The 13,046-nt window shown below is 33.7% G+C and overlaps 1 protein-coding gene across 14 annotated transcripts in view; it reads right to left on the bottom strand.

The window, feature by feature from the left end:
• Window positions 1-13,046, bottom strand: part of PIP5K59B (Phosphatidylinositol 4-phosphate 5-kinase 59B) — a 51,690-nt gene that overhangs the window by 28,097 nt on the left and 10,547 nt on the right. The window contains exon 1 of one of the 14 annotated variants that reach the window (XM_085188490.1): window positions 4,773-4,980. The exons of the other annotated variants lie outside the window; for them this stretch is intronic. Coding sequence (XP_085044616.1) covers window positions 4,773-4,902 — 130 coding nt within the window. The 5' untranslated portion in view covers window positions 4,903-4,980. Of the gene's footprint in view, window positions 1-4,772; window positions 4,981-13,046 lie in introns of those variants that run through there. 14 annotated transcript variants of the gene reach the window in all.

The raw sequence follows: 13,046 nt of genomic DNA, 5'->3' as shown, positions 1-13,046 counted from the left end.
ACATCTAACACAAAGACAAAATAAAATAAAACATTAGCGACGTAATATTACAGAACTAAATCCCCGAAAACACTAAATCTTCAAAAAAAGATGAAGTCTTAGGGGAATGACAAACATGTCAGGTATATTAAATATGATATTCACTATATCTGACGCGTTCTACCCTTGGGGAGAAGTGAATTCCTAAAAAGGAGTATCAGAAAGCCTTACGTAAAAACTCAATTATATGAATACTAGTACAAATGTCATATAGAAAATAAATTGAACTTTTGTGTTTGTCTGTAACAAAAAAGAAAAAAAAAAGTTTTAGTCACAGAATTTATTCGTTTTTTAACATTCAGACATCTCTCACATATAACACATAGCTTACTGTTCAGACAGTCAAAGAAAAGCCGAGAAAATAAAATATTTGACATTTTAATTTTCTCACTCGCTCTTCTCAGGTTCCCTCAACGTACCCTGCTATGTGTAAAAACACTATAATGGCATATTTTTCAAATGATTCAAATTTAAAAATAATCCATAAACGAGTGCGTTGGCACTTGACATTGTCCAAGATAACGCGCGGCCTTGGATGACTTCCTCTCCAAGTCCGGAAAAGATGCTCTAAACATTCACATTGTGTTTTTGCGTAAGCATCTAATGCGGGAGATTATTTTACAAAAAAAATGATAATTTTACTAAATTGATGACTTAATCCTAAATTAATATAAGCTATGTTGGCGCAGAGTAGTGCTATATATACGATGGTTGTAGGTTCGATTTATACATACTTGAAAGAGGGAAAAAAAGTAATTTTCTGAGTTTGAGTAATTTACAGTTTAAGTAAAAAAATAAAAGAAAAAAAAATCGTTTTAAAAACAAGCTTCATAAATGTTTTTTTTTTTAAGAAATGTATATTACCGATGATCGTGGTAAAGCGTAGAGCTACACCTCTACGTGGGCGGAAGTAAAAAATGGAATGTTTTATCACCAAATACCCAATCTACTCCGTAAGAGGAAGGAAAGTCATACTAAATTGCAACCGCACAAACCGTTTAAAAATCAATAAAATATTACTTAACCTTTAAGATTTGTTAGCTAGAATAGAACGAGACATTGAAAAGTTGTTGGTGGTATTCATTTGTATGCACCTTATAAATGCAGGATGACGTAAGAAAATATATAATACTAGCGACTAGCTCCGACTTTACACGAGTAGTTAGGTAATTTAGTAATTTACAAACGATCTTGGTGCTTCACGCTGAATCCCGCACACAGCAGGGTAGACAGAGGGAACCCAGTGTCAAGCAAGACAATTCGTTCCTCACTTTCTGCCGAATTTCGGAGGCAATGCTTGTTGAGTGGCAGAACTCAACGCCGCGCTTTGCCTCGACACCAGAGCGAAGAAATGGAAATATAAACGTAACTAAATATTTCATTTCCTCGAGTGGCGATCGAACTCATAATGGTCTCGTTACCGTCACACCTTGTGCCCCTGCCCCATGACGGTCTCAAATATAAGAAAATATTAAATATTTCTCAAGTGGGAATGGAGCCCACGACCCGTCGCATTTACTGCTCCTTGATTGGCCTCAAATTACATTTTGACCTTAAAAAACAAATAAGCAGGTAATATGCAACAAGCGGTTACCCACCTAAGCAAAAAAATGTTAACCCTATTTAATTTTCTAAGATTTTCTTCAAACAAAATAAGCTTTGGCTTCATTTACGAGTAACAAACCACTATAATCATTAAATACCGTCACCTTAAACATGATTTATGAGTAATAAAATTTAACGATTCCTGTTTCATATTCGTTCAAATGTTTAGCTAAGATCTCATACATTCTGTTGTGGGATAACTTTTAACGAGTGAAAAAGATCCGTCCAGAATTTAAAATTATTAAAAACCCCCGAATACGACAATTAAACGGCTCTACATATTTTATTGAATAATGGCTAAGAACACTCGATTAAGTCACTTTTCAAACAAAAAAAAAACCGGACAAGCGCGAGTCGGGTCCGCCCACCGAGGGCTCCGTAAAAAAATTGAAGGTCTCGAACTTTTTCTAGAATTCAAGCATAGCCAAAGCCTTTTTATCTGAGATATCTCATTTGAACTAGCGGCTTCACTACAATAGTTACCCTTGTTTTTTTTATATTTTTATTTTTATGCAGTTTATGTCTAGAATTGTAAAGATAAGTCGTATATCCTTATGTTGTAGCCGTAAAATCCAATTAAGAATTTTTTACAATCGTTCATTTCGTGCCTTTTGTAAAGCTGTTTCACGAAATCTGTGAAGGCAAAATGTAAGTATATTTATTTTTAATTTTTTCTTCTAAATACATTTGTTTTGGTACAAAACATACTTAAGTACTTAGTATTCTATGTAATATAATTACATTTGATTAGAAAAAAAGAGTCGTAATAGGACAAATTCAACTTTTACGATGCTGTCCCCAATTGGGGCCAATGGGCACATCAGAGGTAAATTTTTATGTTTTTATATGCATGTCCATCCAAAGTTCATAATGACTCTTAGGATATTCAGCGGTCGCAATGAATATAAGGGTCTTCAAGAAGCAATCGCAGTTGTAATTATTGAAGAAAAAGACTTCGGAGAGGTATATTTAGTAGCGCTGCCTCTAGAACCAGGTGTGGTAATCGACGAAGACGAAGATGTAGATATACAAAGCACTGCTAATCTGCCTGCTTACTAATAGAAGCATTTATCAACCTTTTCTAAGAGACATAGAGGAATCTTGAGCAACCCCGTTGGTGTAAAAGTGATCCAACTACGACTAATACGAGGTGTGTTCAAAAAGTAAGGTGACTTTTCAAATTTGGCGGGCAACGTACTTTCGATTATCGATTTTTTTATTTTGTTATGTTGGTACACTCTTCCCGAACATCTGTACCAAGTTTCAAGTGTATAGCATTTTTTGTTTGGTTGGGAGAGGCGTAAAGGTTATAAGTGTTTTGCGTGCTCGGCGATTTCTTGCTATCGAAAAATATGGATCAAAGGATTTGCATCAAATTTTGTGTAAAAAATAAAATAAAGTGCTCCGAAACACTTAAAATGTTGACAGTGGCATACGGTGAAACTGGTCTGAGTAAAAAAAATGTTTACAAGTGGTACAAACTCTTCCAAGATGGCCGGGAAGATGCCAATGACGAGCCTCGCTCTGGACGCCCAAGCACGTCAACAACTGATGAAAACGTTCAAGCAGTGAAGAAAATTGTTCTGGAAAATCGTCGAATCACTATCAGAGAAGTTGGTGAGGATGTTGGTATATCGCTTGGCTCGTGCCATGAAATTTTTTCTAACGTTTTGGGCATGAGACGTGTGTCAGCGAAGTTTGTTCCGAAATTGCTAAATTTTGACCAATAGTACCGTCGCATGAGCATCGCTCAAGAACTGTTGAATGACGTCAACGACGACCCAGATTTACTCAAAAGGGTCATAACTGGTGACGAATCATGGGTATATGGTTATGATATCGAAACCTATGAAAGGACGGAGATTTGCAACGATTGAAGAGATAAAGACTGCATCGCTGGAAGAGCTCAAGGCTATACCGAAAAGTGCTTATGAGAAGTGCTTTGACGATTGGAAAAACCGTTGGCATAAGTGTATTGTATCTGAGGGGGATTACTTTGAAGGGGACAACATAAATATTGATAAATAAATAAATATTTTTTCTTAAAAATACAAAGTCACCTTACTTTTTGAACACACCTCGTATACAAGGTCGTCTTGAGAAATTTAAGAATTGTTAAAACATGAAACTCAGCAGTAAAGGATATGAAAAGAAAAACCGAACCGATTTTGATTACTGCTTTTACCAAGTTAACGAAATATTATTAGTGCGAAGGTTTTACAGTGTGGTATGGGATGGGTTGATCAGGCTGATCAATCTTTTTACCTATATAACAATGCTGTACGTGGCAAAAAATCGTGGTGGGTTTTATCCACACATACATAGGATCTTGCTGTTGCAAATTCGCGGCACCTGCACTTGCTAAAAATTTTGCTAGCAACTGAGACGTGCAATGTGCCATAAAAAAACGCGTTGATAGTGTAAAAAGTGTTATAAAACATTTCGTGTCGCAAAAATAGTTTCGAAAATTTAGATACTACATGTGCCCATTGGCCCCATTTAAGGACGGCATTATTTTTATATTTAAATTTAAAAAAAAAATTTTTACGTTTTTTATTTTCTTACATCGACACACACACACACACACACACACACACACACACACACACACACACACAGATACGTCAAACTTAAAAATGAAGAAAGTGTTAATATCCAATCTCATCTATATTATAGCTATGTACCTATATACGACCTTACAACAAATCAGTCGTTAAGAGGAAGGAAAAATCAGTCATTATATCTTTTAAAAACCTAAAGTTTAAATAACTTAAAATTTTATTTGACATAAATTTTTATTATTATTATTTGCAATAATAACAGAGGAATGTAACAGGTGCGATTTGCACATGCTAGGTAGGCAGACAAAAATTGGGAACCTAATGTTAAGATACTTTGTTCTCTATTAGGAAATTGGAGCTTCTTAACACTCAGGTTCCAGGTTCTCTGCCTACCCCGCCATGTGAGAGAAATAAAGTAATTTTTTTTGTTATAATAAGACAAAGCGCGACGTTGGGCTCCAGCATGCAAAACCCCATATCTCGAAATTAGGCAAAAAGTAGAAAACAGAGTATTAACACAACTTCATTTGCTACGCTAAGTATAGACAAAATAAAAAAAATATATACCACAAACAATCATACGATCCTGACGACAACACTTCAGCGACTTCTTATCTTCAGAGTTCACTATTTTACTTAACGCCTTTTCATTTATATAATGCACGAAATATCTACCGTTGTACGTACGGACAGACATACTTGGACATCACTATGAATACACCGATTTCAAATACCTTAAGCCTGATTCAGTATTATTAAAAAAAATAGCAACACAATCACATCACTTAACGATTTTAAATTAAAAATGAATAATTTTAAATCAATTTATACTAAACTATTACAAATTATTAAAAACTAGTTATTTAATAATACTAAAAATCATAATTTACTGACACTATACAAATTTATATTTTACACAGTCAGTTTACACAAAAACACTATACCATAATGTTTTTTTTAATACAAAAATAGTCATTTGATTACACAGAAGTGATAAAAAAAAACAAGTGTTGTTGTCACAAAACTACGAGTGTTTAAAAGAAACAGATTTCGAAATGTTCTACCAACATTTGCTTAGAGGTTAACTTTTGAGTATGCAAATATGAGATAGGTAAAGGCGCCACGTTCCGTAGCGTCGCGCGGTGATATGGGCTAAGTGTACATATGAGTGTATTAAGTTAGAGTCAAAGTGGTATAACTGAAGAAATATATAAAGAAGATTTTTTCCACTTGTAATTTATTAGTATAAACGATTCATTATTGTATGTTATAAACAATTTTCTCAGTTTGAGTAGAATCACATAGCATCCCACAGATTTAATGTGCGGATATCCTACCGCGTTACAGAGGGAGGAACTCAGAGCAGTACCTGAGACTTGCAACTCAAGTGTAGGTTGAAGGCATCCCTTTGAAATGAGCCTCAACGCTGGCCTCCAATATCAAAGCTCCTCTTTCTCCCTAGCCAAGAAACGCTAGTTAAAGAAAAAAATGTTTTCTATGTATGAATGCGATTAAAAATGTAGTACTCCCTATTAAAAAGAAAAAAATTAAAGGTTATGCCACTTTGAAAAGGGCTAATTGATTTCATTACACTTTGTTTATCAGGCGACATAAACATGATTAAAAAATATAAACGTCGTATTAATTTGAGGAAATTGTAACATATCCTTTGGTATTATTTTTTTGCTTTTTTATTCTATTATGACCACAGTATCTTAACATTAGATTCCCTCTGCCTAAATATGTAGAAAAAAAAACGTGAAACTGCTCAAATATACATAAAATTAAAGTTCAACCTTAAAAATAATGGAACTAACAACCATTCGTGTACATCTTAATGGTTGCCACCAAGCCACAAGGTTACAAGACCATTTCAAACTGAAGTATACACCACTTGTACACTATTCCAAGCAATAACCAACTGACAATAAAAATCATCAAATAAAAACAAATGAAATTGAAAAGTGGATTGCAAAACGTGTCTCATCTATACTGCAATTTTATTTTATTACTTGGAGTCATGTTCGTTAGAGATGGGCGTTATCGTCTTTTTCCGCTAACGGTTATGAAACCGATATATGGTTTTCGTATCGATATCAAAAACGGTTTTCAGATATCGTTTTTTTTCTCGACTTGTCAATAAGCGCAATCATAAGTATAAAATTATAATATAATAATAAATATATTAAATTAGTATTACATAAAAATGCCTTATAAACTATAAACATAAGTTAAAAAAACAATATTTAGTAATTAAATTGAAATAATGTTTAAATACAAAATCATATTTTAAATCCAAATTTCTACCTTATTCATTTATTTAGAAGTTCGATTTCATAACGAAGAAATAGTAACTAACTAAGAAAACCGCCAAAACATGAATCTGCTAGTTAGTTAGCTATCGGATATTCGCTTCATTTCTTTTACACCCGTGAAGAATATACCGATAGAAAGAGAGGTAACGAATATCAGTTTATTAGATATTCGTCTTATCTCATTCACGCCCGCTCGAAATACATTACTTAGAAAGAGAGGAAGTTAGTTTAGATATAAAACGTCGATCGTTTGACGTTTCAGAAGTTTTGCGTTATTAAGTTTTTGTTTAGATCACAGCTATGTTGAGTTTTAAGTTTCTGTAAAAACTGTTTTCTAAAAACATATAACGATACGATATGTTTTCCTTAACATATCGGTTTTAAGTTACGTTTTGATATATCGAACTCATCCCTAATGTTCGTGTATTGAATGACATCGTTTTAGGGATTGCTATACCTAGATTTTTTTTAGCTTTAGCTTCACACGCTTACCCGCATAGCGGAGTAGGCCGAGGGAACCTGGGAACCAATGTTAAAACACTTGGCAAACAGCCGAATTTTGTGGCGTATTGAGTGACGTAACTCAACGCTGCGTTTGTATTTGTAATCGAGCCTACAAGCGTTGCGTGTACAGTCAGACGCTGTGCCGCCGTGCCACGACGGCCTGTAGACTTTCTATAGCTATATTTAGCTTTGCTAATTAAAGAACACACAGTTGTAAGAATATATTACAGTATACGAGTTAGTTGGGGGTCAAAATCTATTATAGGGCTTTTTTTATACAGCAGAGTAGGCTGAGGAGACCACATGTTTAAGACACTTAATTTTTCAGACATTGAGTGGCGGAAGTCAACAATAGTCCCCTGAATAGGTATCGTACCTACTACCATCGTATCGTATTTACAGGTCTACGCTGTACTACTGCACCATGATCACCTCAATATTATATTAATAAATATTTTCATTTCTTTAAGTCTAATAAAAAAAAAACTATGAAAACTTTAGGTTCAGTAACTTCCGTCATATGCCATCACAAAGAGAGATAAAAATTGCAAACATCTTACTTTACTGACAAGTGACAGTTCTCTACTGACATTAAATAAGGAAAAAAGGAAAAATGCATATACAAAAGTAATATATTGAATTCAGGTAGAAAGCGGGGAAGGGAATGTCTTGGCATAAGGCCTTCCTATCCTGCTATATGCGGGATACAGCGGGATACAGCGTGAAACTAAACAAAATAGCAGCTACAATAGAAATATGAATCATATTCATAGTGGGTCGTACAATGACATTTTGTTTACCAGAGATTAGTATAGTTGACGTATTTTAAGCGAGTTGAATAACAAAATAGAATTGTCATGTCTTTTTTTACAGTTTATTTTTACAGCATCTTATTGTAAACGTGACGATTGTAGGTTCGATTCCCATTGGATTAACAATAGGTTCACTCTGTCCACCTTGATGCATGCGGGACACAGCGTGCAGCCAAAAAAATATTATTAAAATAAAAAAGAAATATTTTATTTTTCGGAAAATCAGATCGATGACCCATCATGATCATGATCGATCTTGGACTAAAGCTATAATGACAGTCATTTTATATTATCAAAAATCTTTTTATAAAATAATTGAACCGATAAATGAACTAATAAGAAGAAAATAATATACCTAGTTAATTAATGTTATTAATTATTTTCCGTTTTTAATTTTTATATCCAAATCAATTAAAAATTTCATCAAAATTTCGGTAATGTCTGTTAGAAATGTGAATGTTTGTTGTTGTTGTCCATGTTCCTCGCTCTTTTGTTCAAAGCGCGGTACCGTCCAGAATTCGGCGGAAAATGGGGGACGGAGTGTCTTAACACTATATAGCGTGACGCCAAAACTACGTAATTTTTTAAATGAGCATGGTACAACTGATAGTAGGTAATACTAGTTGCCAGATAACGATTTGTAACATAAAAATTATCTCAAACTATATTTAGACTGTTATTTGTATTGAGGCTGTGACGGCGTTAAGACCTATAACATAATACTAATGCATTTTTTTTTATGAGATTTTAAGTAACACACAAACCAAGTAACTTTCACATTTATAACACTAACTTACATCAATGGCATAATAGATCTCCTTTGTTTATAACATTATTGTATAACAATCGTTATATAGCAACATCTCATGGGACTGGCGTGTTGAGAGTACCGTACATACATATAAGTATGACGCTAGCCCAGTGGAAGCTACAATATGTCATAATAATAATTAAATTAAGTTTATGTTAAAGACTAAAAATAAAATAACACAATATCTTCGTAAATCATTTATATTTACGTTCGAAAAACACATTTTAATTCCTAACTTTTTTAGTTTAGTTTTATTATGATGTTAGAATCCACAACGTACACGTTAAACGTTTTAAATTAAGCTACTCTACCAGCGTTGTATTTCTTATTGTATGACTCATACGCAACAGTAAAGTTAAAAGTATATAACAGATACTAATATAATAAAGCGGAAGAGTTTGTTTGTTTGTTTGTTTGTTTGAACGCTAAGATCTCTGGATCTACTGGATCGATTTACTTTGTTTTTGTTTTGTATGAAAGCTGCATTCTTCAGAAGTTCTATAGGCTATATAATATTACATTACACATATATACTAATAAATTAAAATACTTTCTAATTTGTCATGCAATTTATTCTGCCATGTTAATAACAACCGTCGTCGCTACGCGACCGCGTTCGTTACCGCGTCATTTTGATATTCATCCTTATGAAAATAAATATAATAGTCACTTTTAGCATTTCATCTAGATTGAAATTATATTTCTATAGAAATTATATTCTTATATTTCAAGCAGGGGTAGCCGCGTCCGGGTCCGCTAGTAACAGATAAAGACGTAAGTACTGAACTTAAAATATATAAACATTACTAATTTAAACCAAGACCGGCGTTGGGCGTTGGTTCGAACGCGTTATATCTTCAGTGTAGCACCATCTTTACACTTTTCCATAATAATAATGAATCAGGATATAATGACGCATGGACATTGGCGTCATTCAGTAATATGTGATTTAATATGTATAAGTAATATTATTAATTAAATAGGGAATATTCACGCGTCACTAAGTTGTTCCTACTTTTCTGATGCCTGGTGATTTTTATACATCGCATAAGAATACACATAGATATCGTACACAAGAATATCATCATGTGTAATACAAATACATAAAATTGGAAGCGGAATTCCACACCACGCTTTGCCTCGTCACCAGAGCAAGGATATAAAAATATTAAACATTTTCTTCTCCCGAGTGGGAATTGAACCCACAACCGTCGCGTTTACACTCGCACACTTGCACCCCTGTGACCAGTGAACTTTAACTATTCAGTTAAACATCAACCTGATATCTAATCCCCCTACAGACAGTTCGAGTGTCACAATTACGCCATAGAGGAAGACGCCCCTTAACGAGTTTCGCTTATCGACATTTTGTGTATTGATACATTTTATATTGGAAAAAGTATAACGTTTTATATATATTAATATATAAACACCTTATATACATATGCCCCTTTATACTCAATTACTTTACTCACATCAAAGCTAAAGATTTTGTTTGGTTGAAAGTGCTAATCTCAGGAACTAATGGGTCGAATTGTAAATTTTTATTGTTTTGAATTTTCAATTATCGTACAAGTTAATTGTTTTGGTATAACTCACAGAATCTAATTACAGCCCAAATTAGAGGCAACCAAGACTACAAAAGTATTTTTTAATATAAATAAATATTTCACCTAGTATATGCAAACTACACTACGTTTAGTGAAGTTATCTTATACTAAAAAAAAACAAAACCGTATAATAGATACATGCCACTATTTTTATAACACTCAATGACCTGAAAAATAATATAGGCATAGTAAGGCAAAAGAATATTATTATAACAATAGAGAAAAAAATCTTTTTATATTATTAAGAAAAGAGACGCTACGAGATTGTCACTGTGACGTCATTAGACTACTAAACATAGGCTTGTTTTTTTCTAGTTTTTCTCTTTTTAGATTTACGCTTTATCTTGTATACGACAGGGAGAAAGAGTGTTGAGGCTCTCTTGAAAAAAAATTTACTACTATAGCAAAGTGACTGGTGTTCCTGAATAATACTTCTTCTATATATAGCTGATGCCAAATTAACGAATAGCGACAAAAAATATGAACTTATCCACCTACGGGTACGTAACTTGACACTAGAGTGTCAAGAAATACACTCCGTTCGGGCTTCGCGCTTATTGAATGGCGGAACTTAACGCAGCACTTTGAAAAGCGTTTCAATAAAACAGTTAATCTCTTTATTTTCATTTCATTTTTAAATTAATTATACCATACTTAAAATAATCCGCTAGCTATATTGGGAATGACAGGCCTTTCGATTCTAATATTAAAAAAATAATTTCTAATTTTAAAATTTTATATAAATAAAGCATTAGTAAGTTATTAGTTGAAAATAGGACACAACCATAGTATTAAGGCTAAGATACATAATATATAGAGTGGTTGACAAAACCACAGGAAATCTATTACGTAAATACTCGGAATATCTGTAATAATATCGATAATCGATTACTATCGATATGCGCACTCATTTAAATTATTTGTTTATCGATTATCATACGGGATTACACTCGACCTGAGTGTTACACTTTCCATTTTTCACAATAAAATCTACAAAAATCTCAAAAATCTTTCGGTATCTTTCCCCCCCGTCCCCGTCGTTTGTTCCCTTACACCAGTCTATGGCCACTTAGTGTTAAGACACTTCGTTTATCATTTCCGCCCTATCTCGGAGACATTGTGTGTTAAAGGGTTGAGATCGTATCACAACACCGCGGCACGGCGTTAAGCTACAAGCGTACCGATAACATAATTATTCTAAACATGACTATCTAACTGCGTGCAAGTGAATAACGCGATTAAGTCGATTGACTTGCGACCCTGCCTTCAAAATGGCTTCAGCTAAACGAAGGGCTAGAGGCGAGGTTGGTAAACATTCTTCTTGGAATTCAGATATTTGATATATTAAAGTGCATATATTATAAAAATAAATGACTTTTAACGTGATTGCTGCGGGTTTTGTCAATTATAATTTTCTTCAATTCTGAGGCTGCCACGAGCATATGTAAACGCGACGGTTGTGGGTTCGATACCTGCGCCGGGGAAGGAAATATGATATTTTCATTTCCTTGCTGTGGCAACGAGGAAAGGCGCGGCGGTGAGTTCCGCCACTCAACACGCAATACCTCAAGAATTCGACGGAAACTGGAAAGTCCAAACGTAGACCAAAGATCCACCACGACTTTACTATAATATAAGTATATGAAGAAGAAGAAGTAAGGCGATAGCTTAATATAATAAATTACAATATATATTGTCCAGAATTGCCATATTTGGCAACATCTTAGAAAAAATTCTCGTCAGCAATTCAGGAAACGTCTTCCATTTTGGATTGTCTCCAAAATTTCATTTGGGATTTAGCGGGTATAATATTATGTGACTAAAATCCTTTATATTATTTAAGTATTTATATGTTTTTAGGGAGTCGTAAGACAAGATAGAATATAACGACAAGATAGAATATAACGACAAGATAGAATAGAATAGCTTTTTAATACTAGTAATTAATCAAGAAAATAAGTACAGATATTGACTTTCAGTAAATCAGGCTAAAATAAATCGAGGATATTACTCGAGGTATTTGTTCACACCCGGAAATTCATCATCATCATGCAAGACAACATCGATAACCGAGTAGTAAATAGTAAAGTAATTCAGTGGTAAAACCGGGGAATGGGAGAAAAAAGCAGTTGGGGCTCTTTTAAAATTGAAAACAAGTTTTTGTTTTATATTTTCGAATAGTCGCCAGTCATACGTTTGTAGATAAAAATTATCACAATTTTGCTATTGGTTTTTCCATGAAAACTCCCAACGGCTGCTGCTATCATTTGGTCATCACGACGTTTTTTCCAATTCAAGAGCAAAAAGTTGATGACAGTGGACGAGGCGAAAGAGGTATGTAGAGATCGTAACTTTTGGCGCTCCGTTCTCTGACTATCTTGCTAGGGCTACAGTGTGAAGTTAAGTTAAAATAATTTAGCCATTAAATAAAAGATATATATTTTTATTAAGGTTTTAACACACCTTTTCCCGCATAACATGATAGGCAGAGAGAATCTAGTGTAAAGATACTCCGTGCTGTACTTCTCCCTCCAATTGAATTTCAACCAAACTCTTCTGGTTTTTATTATCAGCATAATATTACATACATAAATATTGACTACAAAAATCAAAACTGACTAAAATAAAAAAAAACAAGGTGTCAATATATATCAACATATACTATTTCATCGCATCAATTAACATCCCGGCCTTGGTTCGGCTTAGCACTATATAACTATGTACATGTATATATATATAATATATATATATGTTCGTATGTCGTATGTAGGTCAGTGGATTAACAACTC

The sequence above is a fragment of the Heliconius melpomene genome, chromosome 7 (genome assembly GCF_056956725.1).
Source record: "Heliconius melpomene rosina isolate 202511_hmr_F chromosome 7, ASM5695672v1, whole genome shotgun sequence".
Taxonomy (NCBI): domain Eukaryota; kingdom Metazoa; phylum Arthropoda; class Insecta; order Lepidoptera; family Nymphalidae; genus Heliconius; species Heliconius melpomene.
Note: the sequence above shows the minus strand (reverse complement) of the source record. Positions and strands in the feature narration are given on the sequence as shown.